The sequence below is a fragment of the Lates calcarifer genome, linkage group LG16_LG22 (genome assembly GCF_001640805.2).
Source record: "Lates calcarifer isolate ASB-BC8 linkage group LG16_LG22, TLL_Latcal_v3, whole genome shotgun sequence".
NCBI classification, from domain to species: Eukaryota; Metazoa; Chordata; class Actinopteri; family Centropomidae; genus Lates; species Lates calcarifer.
Genome location: NC_066848.1, coordinates 21441942 through 21457170, shown reverse-complemented (window position 1 = coordinate 21457170; position 15229 = coordinate 21441942). Strand labels below are relative to the sequence as shown.

Below are 15229 nucleotides of genomic sequence, written 5' to 3'. Positions count from 1 at the left end.
AGGTCAAAACCACAATTAAGTGTCTGGTGTCTTCAGATTTCACTCGAGCAGGAAGAGAAGAGAGAAAAAAGAAGAAAGAAATAATGATTTGACATTTATTATGATAATCATTCATATTGATTGAACATTTTTATCATGATAGCATTTTTATCCCATGTTACCCAGCCCTTATTTCACTCTAACAGAGTGAAGACATATGGTCCCTGCCTCAGTTTCAGTTGACATACTCTTCTTCTTGGTTTCACCTGGCCCTTTTAAAAGTTTCATTTAAATTTTTTAAATCTTAATTTATATTTGGTGCTGCTGTAACAAAGTAATTTCCTGTCATGGATCAATAAAGTATTATTCTATTCTATGCTATTCTATGCTATTCTATTCATAGAAGCTGTGATAGAAGGTGCTAGGAGCATTGACTTAAAGTTTGTCACACTGAGGAAAATATGTCTCATGCTGCTCTGTCTCAGTGTCTCTTTGAGTACCATATTGTCCATGCCCATCCAAGCTGCCTGTAGAATCACCCCTCCGTCTCTGTCTCTGCAGTACATCCACCACCGGCTCATCCACCTGACACCTGCTGACTATGATGACTTTGTCAACATCATCCGCAGTGCACGAGGTGCTTTCTGCCTGACACCTGTGGGTATGATGCAGTTTAATGATGTGCTGCAGAACCTGAAGAGAGGCAAGCAGACCAAGGAGCTTTGGCAGCGCATATCCCTGGAGATGGCAACCTTTTCCCCCTGAGTAGCACGCTGAGCAAGGATAGCCTTGGCCTGGGCCTGGGCCTGGGCCAAGCTTGAGGAGTCCTTTTCAGCACCCACTCAGCCTCCAGCATTGCTACTGCCACTGCACTGAGCCAGCCACATTCATGCTGTCTGGTTCTGTCGGGGAGCCTGCTCTCTGCGGTGTGGAGTCCGCACACAGCACACAGGCAGTACAATCAGCTCCCCTACCCCCGACCCACAGAGACGTCCTTTTTTATGGGTGTTTGTCCACCCAGAGCTCAGAGGAGCAGCCAGGTCACTTCCCTGCTCTCCTCTGTTCTTGACTGACTCCTCACTCGTTTTATCATGGTTCATGTTTGTGTAACTGTGGAATTAAAGTGTACTCTTTCCTTTCTGCATCTAACTCGTCTTTTCCATTTCCCTAAACTGAAGACATCTCTCACCCTCCATCCTCACCTCATTTCCAGTGTTTTGTAGTTTAGTTTTGTTTTGAATGAAACCACTAAGTGTGAGCATTTTCATGCTGCAACATTCCTGTCCAGAGTGGTAGGTGCTGTGAGGCCTCATTCACTAAAAACTTGTCACTATGGATCTGAATCTTTGCAGTATGGGAAAAAGTGGAAGATTTGCAAGGAAAATAGGTTTAATATGAGAAATTATATTGTCAGTACGGGTGAGGATTTTTCAGTATTTTGTTTAATCTTTTTTGATACTTTGTATAGAATATGATATGTATGCAGAGAGGAATGGGAAGAGAATGAGAGAATGTTAAAGATGCTGTTGTTGTGTGGGATCCATATTTACATTTCTTCCTGCTTGAGGAGTGACATGAACACAGCTCAAGACCAAAACCAGAGGCCACCTAACCACTACTGGGCCAAGCAGGGCACCTAAGGGCTTCTCTAGGTTCACTCTTACTCAGTGTTAGAATATTTGGATCAGGCTTTTGTTATGACTTGTCAGTAGATAGATTATCATTTAAAATTTTTTGATGATATCTATTTTTTCCGGAGCTCCTTAAAAGCAACATCACTGATAACATTTCTTTTTTCCCCAAGTAGATTCTGGTGCTCACCACAGTCTATCTGGTGGTTGTGGAAGAAAGGTTTTTCCTCATGTCCCATGAGGGGCTCCACACATTTTCAGTATCAATCTCAAAACATTTTTCAATATTTTTTTGCTAAATATAAACATGTTTTCTACAAAAGATTTCTTGACATTTAACAAAATGGCAAGTTTGTCACATTCAGTCAGCTGTCGTGCTGTCGTGCTGTCATGCTGTCGTAACATCACAACTGTACAAAATCTCAGCTAAAACAAAACCGCTAACAAACTTCTAATTAACATCAAGTCATCAGTGAATGAGTTTACGTGGCAAGAAAGCAAACCAGTGCCACCAGTTTTTTATGATGGGTAATTCCTGTTCAGATTCCTTACTTAGCCATCCATTTCTGCTTTCACACGACTGAGTAGTTCAGCTGCACAGATAGCAGTAGCTGGTGTGGAAAACAGTTCCAGACACTTCCCTTTGAAAGTGTAGGTAAGCAGCTGTACACTGCTCTTTCTTGGATGTGGTGAAGTTGACCAGTCCTACATCTGCCAAACTAATCAGTTAGTCCTCATCCTTGTCTTTCCAAGTTCTCCTTCTTGTAAAACCAAGTGCCCAATTGGTCAAAAGGGGCAGTAACAAAACCATTCTGACTACAGAAAAGAAACTTGAAGAACTCACACAGCTGACAGTCAGGCTTCATGGTTTGGATTACAAGGGAGAAAAAATTGAGGTCTAAGCATTTGGTTTGGCAAATGTATGTTGTCAGTGGGAAGCATGTAAAGCTGTCGTACATATTATGGCTGTGTCTCATTTTTCAGCCATCTTCTTTAAAGTTCACACTTCAAAACTGAATATGTGTTAATGTTTTTAAATGAGATACAGTGATTTGGCTCTGGAAAGCCCTGCTTTGCTGAGTTTTGTGATGGCATGAGTCCAAACACTGACCTGGACCTGTCAGAATCCAACACATGAGTGTCTTTGAGTGGCCCCTTTCTTTGGTGTGGGTAGCTCATAGACCATGGTGCTGTTACTTTAAGACATGTTGATGTTCCATCTCTGTCCAGGCAGCTGCTGTGGTTCTGAACCTTCCTCTCTGATTGGCTCTGGACCTCACAGGTGAAGGTGACTTAGTAGAAAATGTACTGTGATATTTTTGTATTCCTCAACAAGTGTAGCTTGATCGAAAAGTTCTATATGTGCTGATTGCAAAAGGTTTTAATTTAGAGTGAAAAGATAAAATAAAAAGATAAAAGCAATACAAAAAGTGTAGAGTTTACTTAATAAAGAGAGTTGAAAACACTAACTTGCTGTGGCTGATGTGTGGGGTTCACTGGGAGATCTCGTTTGTTTTCTCTACAGAGGTCAAGAGGTCAAACCACATTCTGCGCTGGAGGCTGTCTGCAGACTCCCTGCAGTGACCACAAGAGGGAGCAGCTGGATCATTTATCAGATCATCAGTCAGTCAGGACCAGATGTGCACAGTGTGCAGTACACACAACAGATGTTTGGTTTCCCACATTTCCAGTCATCCTAGGGAGATTAATTAGGTTTCCATTAAAGTAATAACCCCCAGATTGGGTTAAATCATGTCTGTCTTACAGATAACACTGACTTTTTCATGCTTCTTCAAGCAGAACTAAGTAGTTCTACCTTTAATGTGCAGCACATGAATATATGGGGTATTTTTGTTTATCCAAATATGAAAAACATCAATAATGTGTTTTATATTTTACAAATCAAATAACTGACTTGTTTCTTTGTCAACAGCTCCACATAAATATGATCCAGCATCATGTGAAATCATCAACAACCACATGGAGCTGAAGCAGTTATCCAGATAGGACATGGTCCTGGTCCTCTCTGTGAGGAGTTTGCATGTTCCTCCTTGTTGTATGTCCCTGGCTTTCACATCTGGGTTTGGCCAATATGCATAATAATTATACTGTACTGTGATAATGATTGCATGTTAATAGCAAAAATAATAATTCCCTTTACAAGACGTAAAGTGTTTAGATTAACCAAAGGAAAGTGTGTTGGAGTTTTGCTTAAGTCAGACAAGTTCCAGCAGCTTTCATGGACCACAGTATTCATGGTCACTATGTTCCAAACTGTAGCTGTAAACTGGGAGTTTACCCTTAATACCTGACAGTCAGGTATGTAAAATGCCAAAGGTATATACAAAGCATGCTGCATTCCATAATCAATTGTGGGTTAGCCAGCAGAGCATTAACATAATATTCTGCAAAAACTGAATTAATAAATTATGTTCAGCAATGGCATTATACTAAACCCAACATTGGTTGATCATAGACAAATGTGATGACAACCTGGGTATCTCAATCTGCTGAACAGCTAGTATGTGCATTTTGATTTAGTCAACAGATGACAGGTGTGACTTTCAACATATGTAAGAAAAGTGAAATGAATATGGTCAAAATAATATTTTCACTCATAAAGAATACACAAAAAAGTTCACATTGAAATTAACAAGTGCATTATTTAATGTGTCAAGTACAAATACTTTTTTAGACACATCGCAATGTCTCATTCAGTGGATACAAACCAGTGAAAGGATTTCAGTTAAACTTCCTCTTCAGTGTTTCCCTCTTGGATTCAACAGACACCCCTTCCTCATCACAGTGTCCTGTTAGATTATGCTTCATACCAATACATTACATACATATAGGCCTACATATCTTCTCTGATGTACTCAAAGGTGTGAAAGTTCTCTCTCTGCCTTGCTCTTCATGTTAGAAAATCCCTCTACCTACTCTACATGATCAGTAAATGGCATGCCACACTACCACTCACCTCAGCTGTCTGTATGTATGCACTGTCCAAACAAGGCAAACGGGCAGGTCACATCACACCTGTACAAACTCTGTGGTCAGGTCAACAACTACAGAGAGATATCATGTCCCACAGCAGGGATTCTGTCCCTATCTGTGCAGCTGATGGATGTCACATTACTTCTTTAATCCATGCTTGTGAGAATCTGTCAGGTTTATCTGAGGGGTCAGTTTGATTCTGCTTAACTTGTCAGGGCCTGGGATAACGAGCAAAAGTCAAATCAGTGGCCACCTGGATGCCGACATGAGCTATTCAGCTCAGACAGCTGCTGCACGAAGATCCAGGACTTAACTCTCTCTAGGACTCTGCAGACTCTCCACACATACACAATTCACTTGCTGACTGCTTGAATTACATGACTAAGTTGAAGAGTGTGAGATGTGTGTACATAAAGAACATAAATAGTAGAGCGTCTTGGCTTGTGGTAGAATTCAGAATGTCAGTTTAGAATCATCTGACCTGATTAACATGACCTAGAAGCATGTACTGTAAATGCATCCCATGACAGAGATGTAATCTCAACATAATGATTTCTTAAACACATAGCTGTAGTCCATACTTCCCACAGGCCAACAGGACTGTCTAAAGATCAACTGCAAATTGTATGCTGGATCGACTATAAAATAGATAAACTGCACATGGCATGAAATTCACTCATTACATTTTAATTTAAAAACCTCTCCATCATCAGGTCTCCTATTGTGTCTGCTGATGGATGCTGGGTGATTAAAGCCCCAATAAATCAGAGTATCAAAGCTGTGACTGTGACCTGCTGATCACTGACATGTTGGCTCCCACTGCAGGGGCACCCCGGTGATTTAGTGCTGCAATTCCATAACATCATGAAATATCCTTGGTCTCTAGTATGGGTCAGGCTACAAAGAGAATGGATCCCATATTTTTGTGATCCCCTTCTTCCCTGTTAAACACTCATATCTTTTAAACTCCACTCGCCCAGCCACACGGACTGATATCTTCATTTGAACTCTAAACAACCCTCCTACACAGATCCCAGTATCTCTCAGAGAGGGGAGGGATAGAGAGAGGGGGCTGTAGTGTGTCCAAGGGAGCACTTAGGTACAAATAATGGATGGTGGATGCAGGAAGGATAATAGAAACTCAACAGGGATCACCAGAAGCATCTTACTGGAACTCCTTGACCGTCAAGTCACAAGGAGTGAGCACTTACCACAAACCATTCAACACCAAAAAATAAATAAATAATAATAATAATAATAAAACAAAACAAATCAAATAAACAAAAACGAGACTGGAGTTGTATATGACAATAACATAAAAGTATGAAATATATTTTTTCTAAGAATGCATCTGTTTTATGAAAATTGGCTGAAAGAATTGGCTGACTGAAATGACTGAAAATGGCATCACAATAGTCAAACAAAAAAGGCCACTTACTTGAGTTTTTCAATAATATTTGATGCAAATACTGACGTAAAACACTCAATTGCACTGTAAATGTTATTATATAGACATTATGTAAATTAATGTCTATATAAAATACTCTTTCTGCTAAGCACTATTGGAATATTCACTTTGAAAATATCATTTGGAAATTAACTTAGTATAAAAATAACAAATATTTTGATACCACCAAAGTAAGAAAAGTACATTTAAAAGTTGTAAAAATGTATCACACTCACACACACACACACACACACACACCACACAACTTTGCTACGGTTATCCGTCAGTATATGATCTGTAGTCCTTCACTTAATAGTCTTAATAGTCCTTCCTTACTAGTCCCGAATAGCAGATAATGCTCTGTCCTCCTTTAGACTTTGGTCTGTGAAAACAAACTTTAGATAGATCATGCTTGGGGTTACATTATGAACCCTCCCCCCGGTATGCCAGACTTGGTTGAGTCCAGAGCTCTAGCAGAACCAAGATGGCGGAATGAGCAACGACGCGCTGAAGTTGACTTTTAACTCTAAACGTTGCGACCTCTTGTGCTCCCTTCCTGAGCTTGGACCGCTGTCTATCAAGAACCAGCACTGGTGAGTCTGAAATCACTGACAGATCCCACATGTTGTGACACTATCTCAGAGGTGAAGCTGCTCCTGAGAGTAGCTGTGGTAGCCCCAGCAGCTAGCTACAGCGTTATCCCAGTGGTTTGGGGACTAGTGTCTGTACTGGGGATCATCATACGGATATGCCAGCACCGCGGGGGTCACAGAACACGAAGAAGAGAGGGTCCAGACCGCGGGTCTGTTCACAGGTACAGGTACAGGTTTGAGAACCACTCTCAGCCCCTGAAAGCTGGCGTCAGCTATGCTAACATTAGCGACAGTCTGGTGAGACTGTTGCTTTAGAACTAGCTGTTAGCATGCTAGCTGCAGCCCACAGCGGGCTGCTGGATGAAGGAATGAAGTTTCCCCAGTTTCTTTACGTCGCGTTTCCTTTTGCATGTGCATTTGTACAACACATTGGTTTGTTAAGTGTGTTTGATCTGTGCAGCCGCCTGTATTCAGCAGTCGTATGCTAAAACTGAGCCAGTGTTTAGGTGTCCGACGTTACTCAGATTGTGAGCTGTGTCGGTGAGCTGCCGGTCGGGCTGCGGGTTGTATGTTGTGGCCGCTGGCAGCCCGCTGCACTGACGGCTTATAACAGCTCATTGCTGATCCCCATCTCAAAGCGTTTTCTAAGTCTGCGTTTCAAGACTAAGACTGCTGGAGCTAAAAAGGTTCAACTCGTTTGTTTGGCTGCGGGTAACAACTCCGTGCTTGAGTTTACCAAGCATTGAACGAAGTAAACTACTGATGTGGTGTGTGCGTGGATTACAGCGAATAGTGTAATCCAGTGTGTGAAATTACAGAAGAGTGACTTGTTAAATGAGGACTGGGAAAAGGTTTTGTCTGGATCGGACTAGACTCGCGTGGTTTCATTCTCCACTTCCAGGCCAGATGACGTTTGATAACGGAGATAAGTTACAGTTGTATTACTGATGCTAGATACATAACTTTGTTCAGCTGTAGTGAACATCTTAATTAATCCATAGCTATTAATGATGTGATAGGTGTCTGGTGTACCGTCAGTACTTTGACTGGGTAGAATTCAGACCCCAAAATTTCTAGTTTCTAAAACGTTGACACTGCGTGCTTACCTAGATTCTTTATGCTCACCTAACCTTTGAGCAACTCCTTTCCTATGTAAATATTTTTCCCTATATTCAAGTGATCTTGGAAAACTTGGAATTTGCTTGGAACTGCATTGTTGCAGTTTCTTATCCTTTACAAACAAGCTGTTCATTGTGTTCTTTTGCAGCCCAAACTAGGCCAGTGTGGATGGTTTCTCTTTATCAACCAACCCTGCTCTGCAACCAGAGTTGAATTCAGGTCGGATGCTAACCGGCTTTGGTGATCTGATGTCTCTGTTTGAGATGGAAACTTAATTTGCTGACACTGAAGCTTGAAGCAGATGTTAACTGACCAGTGAGAGAGAAACAGGAACAGGGAGGGAGAGAGAGAGAGAGAGAGAGAGAGAGAGAGAGAGAGAGAGAAGAGAAGAGAAAGAAAGAAAGAAAGAATACATACATCTGTATATGGACAGAGTGAAACATAACTCTATGTGGTTGTGATGTGATAGAAAATTAAGTGCTATTTTGTAGCAGGGCATGGAACTACACAGCAGACTAATGGTGACTACTGAATAACAACCTATGAGAGCTGTCTAATGAATGGATTCATTGTGAGTATAATACACATTCAGTAGTCCCCTGTCATGATGGCAAATGTTAGCATGCATCAAAAGCTTCTGAATGTTGCCGTAAAACAGTTTCTCACGCCTTTTATATCCAGTCCCTCAGTCATAGTCAGGTGGTAGTTCTGATGGATTATCTCTAACATGAACAACAAAATTCTACAGTTTACTTGCCAATCTCAAGATAGAGAATACAGTTTTGTAACAGTGAAATATATGTAGTTTTTGGTGTCTGATAAGCCTTCAAACATAGTGATTTGTTAATCAAACTGGACTTTCACATCAAATTTCATCATCTCACTGGTACCTGAAACACATGCCTGGTAAAACCTTGCAAAGGCCTTCTTACATCAGTTTATGTTATAGGTTTGAGGAGTTTACTCAGTAAACCAGCATCTTTGAGCAAGCCTAGTTTTAAGACCAACAAAAACTCTGTGTTCATTCATTGCCCTCCACTTTCTTTCTCTGTGGAACATCAATGTGCCCAGTGAATTGCATGCCAGTGTGCCCTTTAGATACCTTGTCATGGACCTGTATATTGGTCATGATGACAGCACAAAGATGATGAAGTTTCACAGGTTCACCTACCCACTGGGAATCATCCACCACTCGTGACTCTTGCACTGATTTTTTTGACAGTCTGGCCAATAGTTGTTGAGATATCTTGCCCTTGACCAAAGTCTGTCTGCTCTTGTCAGACAGACTGACAACATTGCCATCCACAGAGCCCTCACATTAGCAGGGAAAAACAAACATAGTTAAATCAGCCAGTGTTGTTGCAGGAGGACTCAGCCATGACAGACAGGAGGCCTGCGAGTCCAAGGTTTAGGAAACCTTGTCCTGGATCATAAGGTCTAACAATGGACTCTCATTTAAATCAACATCATTCATTCTGGGTAATATGAAAGCAGTTGATTCACAACCTGGGCTTTTTTTGAGTATTATTATTCTGAATCACCTTTTTTCATTCTAATGTTTGGTTTGCTGTTAGAATTTAAATGGTGAGCAAGGCTCTGAAGTGGCACATTGACAATGAGGTGGCTATAAAAACCTGATCCCCCTTTGTGACATTCCCCTCTCTGACGACTGACTTGTTCATTTCTGCTCTTGAGTGGAGACCCAATTAGTGTCTAGCTGTAGGCCCAGGCCCACTTCTGTCCTGAGAGCATATTACTGATGTCTGAGATAACACTTCATAATTATGAGGAAGGCCCTGGGGTTCACAGGGAGATAGTGTTTGTGTATGGGGGTGAGGCTGTGAAAACCCTGCTCTGTGGGAGGTGGGCCTACTTGAATCTTCTGGTAACACTACTAAGTTTTATGGATTTTGAACAGCCTAGTACACATGTGAACTGAAACCTGCTGGCTACACAAACATTAATATTGTTTGACTTCAAAGAGAGACAACAAGGAAAGCTAAATGCAAAAGTGTACATAGTCTAACCCATCAACAGATTATTTGCCTATTTTAAGTCTAGTCTTTCATAATTGTCAACAACATAGAGTTGGTAAAAGTCTATAAAAGCTGACTTATTCTACTCATAAGATTGATGACAGATGAGAGTCCGGGCTCCAGTGAAGACAGCATCTTATTAAAATAGAAAACCTTTTGATTGTACAATTTTCTAGACTCAAAACAGAATGAAACAAAAGGCCTTAAAACTAATCTAGGTATTATTCCCCAGACAACAATCCAGTAAACACAATTCAATTCTGTAAACACATATATCATTTCTGTTTGCAAATGCCAAATATATTGTTGTTTTTACATTATATTATGTTAAGCACATTGTCTTATTTCTTATTACTAATGCCCTACAAGTCACATAAGGAAAATCAATCCAACTCTACTAATGTTAGCATTCATAACTTAGTTTTACTGTGAAGTTTACCGTTGTACTCTTTTTGTCTTGTTTATGTATCTTTGTCTTTGATTGAGCCATGTCAAAGAGGAATTTCTCTTATTCTGTAACTGATGAAACAGTAATTAGCCTCTATCAATATGATGGAAAGAGGAAAGTGTGGCGAAAAATATATATCTCCCACACTACTTCTTTCTATACTGATGGAAAACCTACTCAAATTGAAGCTGAGACTGACACCTTAATGTAGTATCCATTATTTTAAGGAAATTGTAACTGTACACATGCTTACAGTCTGGACTGTATTTGAATGTTCTTCAGTAAAATCTGCATTTCCAGCCAAAGACATCTCTGACCGTTTTGATTCTGACAGTTTTGTTAACTGGGCTAATTACTCGTCCAGTTTATAAAAAAACAAAACAAAACTAATGCTATTATTTAAAAAATGTAATCAACTGCACTTAGTTTAAAAATGTGATTTAAATATTTAATTGCGTTATTCATTGACAAAGTACATTTCAAAGTGGGAAAACATTAGCATGTTTTAGAGATGCTGGCATAAGTCTTTGCGCTACCATAAAAACAAACCCCACTTGTGTCATAAGCTGCTATCTGCTGTGTATTTGTTGTGTGTCTCTGTCTATTTGCTGTGCGTCTTCAGCATACTTACTCTTGACAGGGCACAACAGAGACAGGGCACACATGAGCACAAGCAAATATGGGCTGGAAAATATCATGTAACCAAATACAACAGGCCTGAAATAAATCTACCTTTGTAAAGCTCATAATGACCAGGTGTTTTTAAAGACCAGGTGTTTGGTCAGGTCTTGTCATTTTTGAGGTCAAAGTTATTGTGGTAGGTGGTAATGGGCATTTTGTTCTTTGTGTGCCCAATTGTTTATGCCTCTCTCTTCAGTTATGACTCACAGTACATTACTGTCATCTGACAACAGAAAGATCTGTCAGTGATAACACCTGTCTCATGTGAGTGCCTAATTCTATTATTACAATATTGGTGTAGAGAAGACCCTTGAATACCCTTAATGCCACCCCATGTGTGAATTTTATACAACATGCCAGCATCATGGCGTCAGAGAAGTGATGTGTAACACAACAGCATGGGTGTTGGTCAGCGTGTCTTCCACCGTGTCTGCTCTCCCTTTTATACAGACATCAATTGGGTATAATGACTACCTTTGTTTCTGGCTTGGTAAAAAAGTGGGGTGATAAGGCCCCTCATTCTGCCTCTGTACCGTTTATACAGAATAGCAAGGTGGAATAATGGCACAATATTTATGCCTTGGAAAGGCCGCATAAAAGGAACTAGAGGGTCAAAGATAACAGGAATGAACTAGGGTATACCTGACCATGTATGTGAAACACTGATCTTACCATTCAGTACCATTCACATTTGAATCGAAAGTACCAGTACCCAATGGTACCCTTTTTTGGTACTATGTTTTCCCTGTAATTAAATGTCATTCCAGGTGTGAAAAATAACAACTCAAATGATATCAAGAAAAAAATCATTAAGTTAAATGCTGCTTTTTCAAACATAGACACCAAATAATACCTTTAGAAATGTAAACATTAGGTATGTGATCAATACTTTACTGTCAATACAGCACAACAACCACAATACTTCCTGAAATGCTGCTGGTAGAGTCACTGCAGTGTTTTTCACAGGTTGAGAATGTACTTGTAGTAGTGGGTGGTGCGTCGTGCAACTGATGTGCTTGTGATCCAGGTTATTTCCTGTGGATACAAATGACAGATATCCCCGTAATGCCTCACATGCAAAAATGAAACTAGTTCCCACTTAGTTACGGCAGCACTTGAAACTCAGACAGGTGCGTGGCTAAAAATGAGGTAGTTTGAAAACAGTGAAGTAAGCTGTTCTAATATGAGCTTTACCTAAGTTGAAACCCAGCAAGTAGAGCCTATGTTTGGAAAATGCTGCGCTACAATTCCATCAGTGCTGCTGTCCCTGCATAGTTTATGCTTCATGTTGTTATTGTGCTTAGAGTATTTGCGGTTGAGTGTGTTGGGCCAGTACATATAATGCATGGCCTTCCTTTCAATATATGCAATATCTTTGCCACATAAACTGTGGGAGTTATTCCTTGTCCCTATTATGCATTGTTAAGATGACGAGAGCCACGTGTTAGCCCTCCACTCTATTCACTCTCTATCCCACACAAACGCAGTGACTAAACGTTTGTAGTCTTTAGCCCTGCATATGTAGGAGAGACCATGACCTAGGAACATCTCTATTCTCTATTGGTATAGTTCAGTCAGTACGCAGTAACATTTCTAAACCTGTTTTAAACTTACTGACCATGGTGTTACACCAAAGAGATATTGGGATGGCTAATGTGTTACAAAATAAGCTTAGTGCATCTTAACATTGTGGAGTCAGCAGTAACATGAGGGCTGTTGATGTGTGTTTCTACAGAAACCGTGGTTTCAGGGCATTATCGGGGGTTTTTGTGGAAAGTGTGTGCCTAGAGGGTGAACTGGAAAGGTGTGTTGGAGCATGTTAAGACATGACAGGTAGGCTGTAATGAATAGTTTGAGCAGGAAGCTTTGCTCAGCCTCGCTCAACCACCTTCTGCTCTCCCAGCATGACCGTCCTGTGTTCCCCCAGGCCCACAGGGACTGGCTTTGGAAATGTGTTTATATTTCAAGAATGTTTTCTTCAACTTTATGGAACTGGTATATGGTATAAGGTTATATGTGGAGCTAAATTTGTTTTAAGATAATATGAATGTTTTCCAAGCCTGGGTGGGGGCCACTTAAGTGCAGTGCTTTGAGATCAGTTCCAGTTGAACTGTGTTAGGTCCCTGTGCAGTTACATCTGTATTCCCACTGGATGGAAATTCATGTGAACATGTCATGATAACCTCATTAGTTGCATTCAGGCATTGTTATCAAGAACATAGGAGATGTAATACCTCATTTATACACAAGCAGAGAATAACATCCACGCCCAACTAGATATGACACAGTGTTTTTTTCCTCAACAGGAAGGTAGGGGAAGAGGCGTATACATATTTACCCCATTGTGACCCTTATGGGCTGCGACTCTCCTTTGAGATGTGCTATGGTGGTACACTGGTTTCTCCTTCTTGCAGTAGTTGAGCTTTATTCTGTCAGACCTGAGAAATCCACTGCAACTTATTGATAATGTGAACAATGCTGTTGATGCCCACTGTTAATCAGTTTGTTATTCTGGTCTGCTGCAAACAAGTCGCTTGAAATTATTTTTACAAATACATCAGTTATCAAAATTGCTGGCAGTTAACATTCCATAAATTGACTATTAGACTAGTCCTGTCAGCTCAAGGTTTTTTGTCCACCTCATTCATATCAGTTTCTCTATATAACAAAATGCAGTTCAGCAGCTGTACTTCAATTGAAAATGACTACTGAAGTTGAAGCGACATCTCTCTAAAACATTTTCAACATAAACTGAACCTTGTTGTAGTTTATTGCAGGGCTGTTGTATTAGGCTGCTTTAGGTTTTTGTAAGAGGACCTGGCAAACTGGACACTGTGTATTAGTTTTGAAGCCAAAGGCGGAAACACAACCTCCTTAATTACACATTCTTGTCACCTTTACCACTCACTACACAGTAACACTTTCAGTTATTTAAGCATTTTGTGTGCAGATTTCCAACAAATTCCAGTAGTTATACAGATAAAATTGTGCACGAAGATAAGATAATAATCATCATCAGCATGCCTAGCTTAGCTCCATTTGATACTAGAATATTTTATAATGTCACTCTGCATTATTAGCTGGAAGCAGCTGGAGTTCTGGAAGCAGTGAAGAACTGATCAGTTTCTAAGGCTTCTATTGTGTGTTTTTTCTTTTAGCGTCAAACACAAATTCTGCATTCTGCAGACTTCTACTAACAAGAGAACAGCATGTAAACTGCAGAAGAAGCATAAATAGTCCAACTGTAATATAAGTGTTTAATAAATAGTTGTGTGGCTGTTTAACTGTGTGTAAATAACACAGCCCAGCCACAAAGTATAACCCCACAGTGTGTACGATGGTTGTGGGGATTGTTCCTCCCACTGAAGTGTGTTAAAGCGGTGGGTTGTGTCCTTTCAGCACTCCAGAACAGCACCAGTCCTTTCTGAAGACATTACAAATACTGACTAACTGTTGTCTGATTGTTGTTCTGGTGTAGAGGGAGTTATGAGCTATTTCTAGTGTACATAATATGTGTGCTGGTTACAAAAAGTCTTTTTTATAAAGTGACTGATGATAGTACTCAGAATAATAGTAGATGCGTATGTGTCAAACAGTCAACTATCACTGGATAGACAACCCTTCCCACAAATAAGGGACTTACCAGGGTCAAGCTGTCCCTCTGTTCTCTGTTTGCCAACAGAATTGGAGAGCATCAGCCAGGACTGGCTGAGTCCTGCTCTCAGTTGTCTGGGATTATGCAACCATGTTCCCTTTCCTCCACAAGCACTACACAGGAAGCTGCTGCTAGACAATTTCTCAACTACAAAGAGTGACATAGGAGTAAATAGTTATTATAAGCGCCATGTGCCAGTCAGTGTCACACGGGCTGAAGTGAAGTGGCGTGCTAATGAACAGTGTGCAGTGTGTAGATGAGTGTTAATCAGTGCTGAGCTGGAGGAGAGCAGCTGAGGGGATGTGTTTCCCAGCAGGCTGATGAACTGCAGAATTGATTCTCTTTGCTCAAAATTAGACATCAAAGTGAAGAGAGAGAATGGGATACAAAAAAACAATAGAGAGCATGCATTGACGTCATGTTTTCACACAATGCCACATCCCTCACCACAAGAGTGGCAAGTGACTGCTATGCATTGGCATAACGACAATACAATGATGAAAACAAACTCATCACTGGAGTCAACAACAATCTGTCTGACAGGGACGCTCCGATGAAACTTTTTCAGCCGTCATCCCAATCCCTTTTTAATATTGGGTATCTGCTAATACCAAGTCTAAACCAGCACTTACTTTGATGCATCTGA

The 15229-nt window shown here is 40.5% G+C and overlaps 1 protein-coding gene and 1 pseudogene across 1 annotated transcript in view; both read left to right on the top strand.

The window, feature by feature from the left end:
- zswim8 (zinc finger, SWIM-type containing 8) overlaps positions 1-3079 on the top strand; it is a 34760-nt gene extending 31681 nt beyond the window's left edge. The window contains exon 26 of the mRNA XM_018700329.2: positions 541-3079. Coding sequence (XP_018555845.1) covers positions 541-744 — 204 coding nt within the window. The 3' untranslated portion in view covers positions 745-3079. The remainder of the gene's footprint in view (positions 1-540) is intronic.
- A 3356-nt stretch (positions 3080-6435) lies between these two features.
- Positions 6436-15229, top strand: part of LOC108894843 (bifunctional heparan sulfate N-deacetylase/N-sulfotransferase 2-like) — a 33289-nt pseudogene continuing 24495 nt past the window's right edge.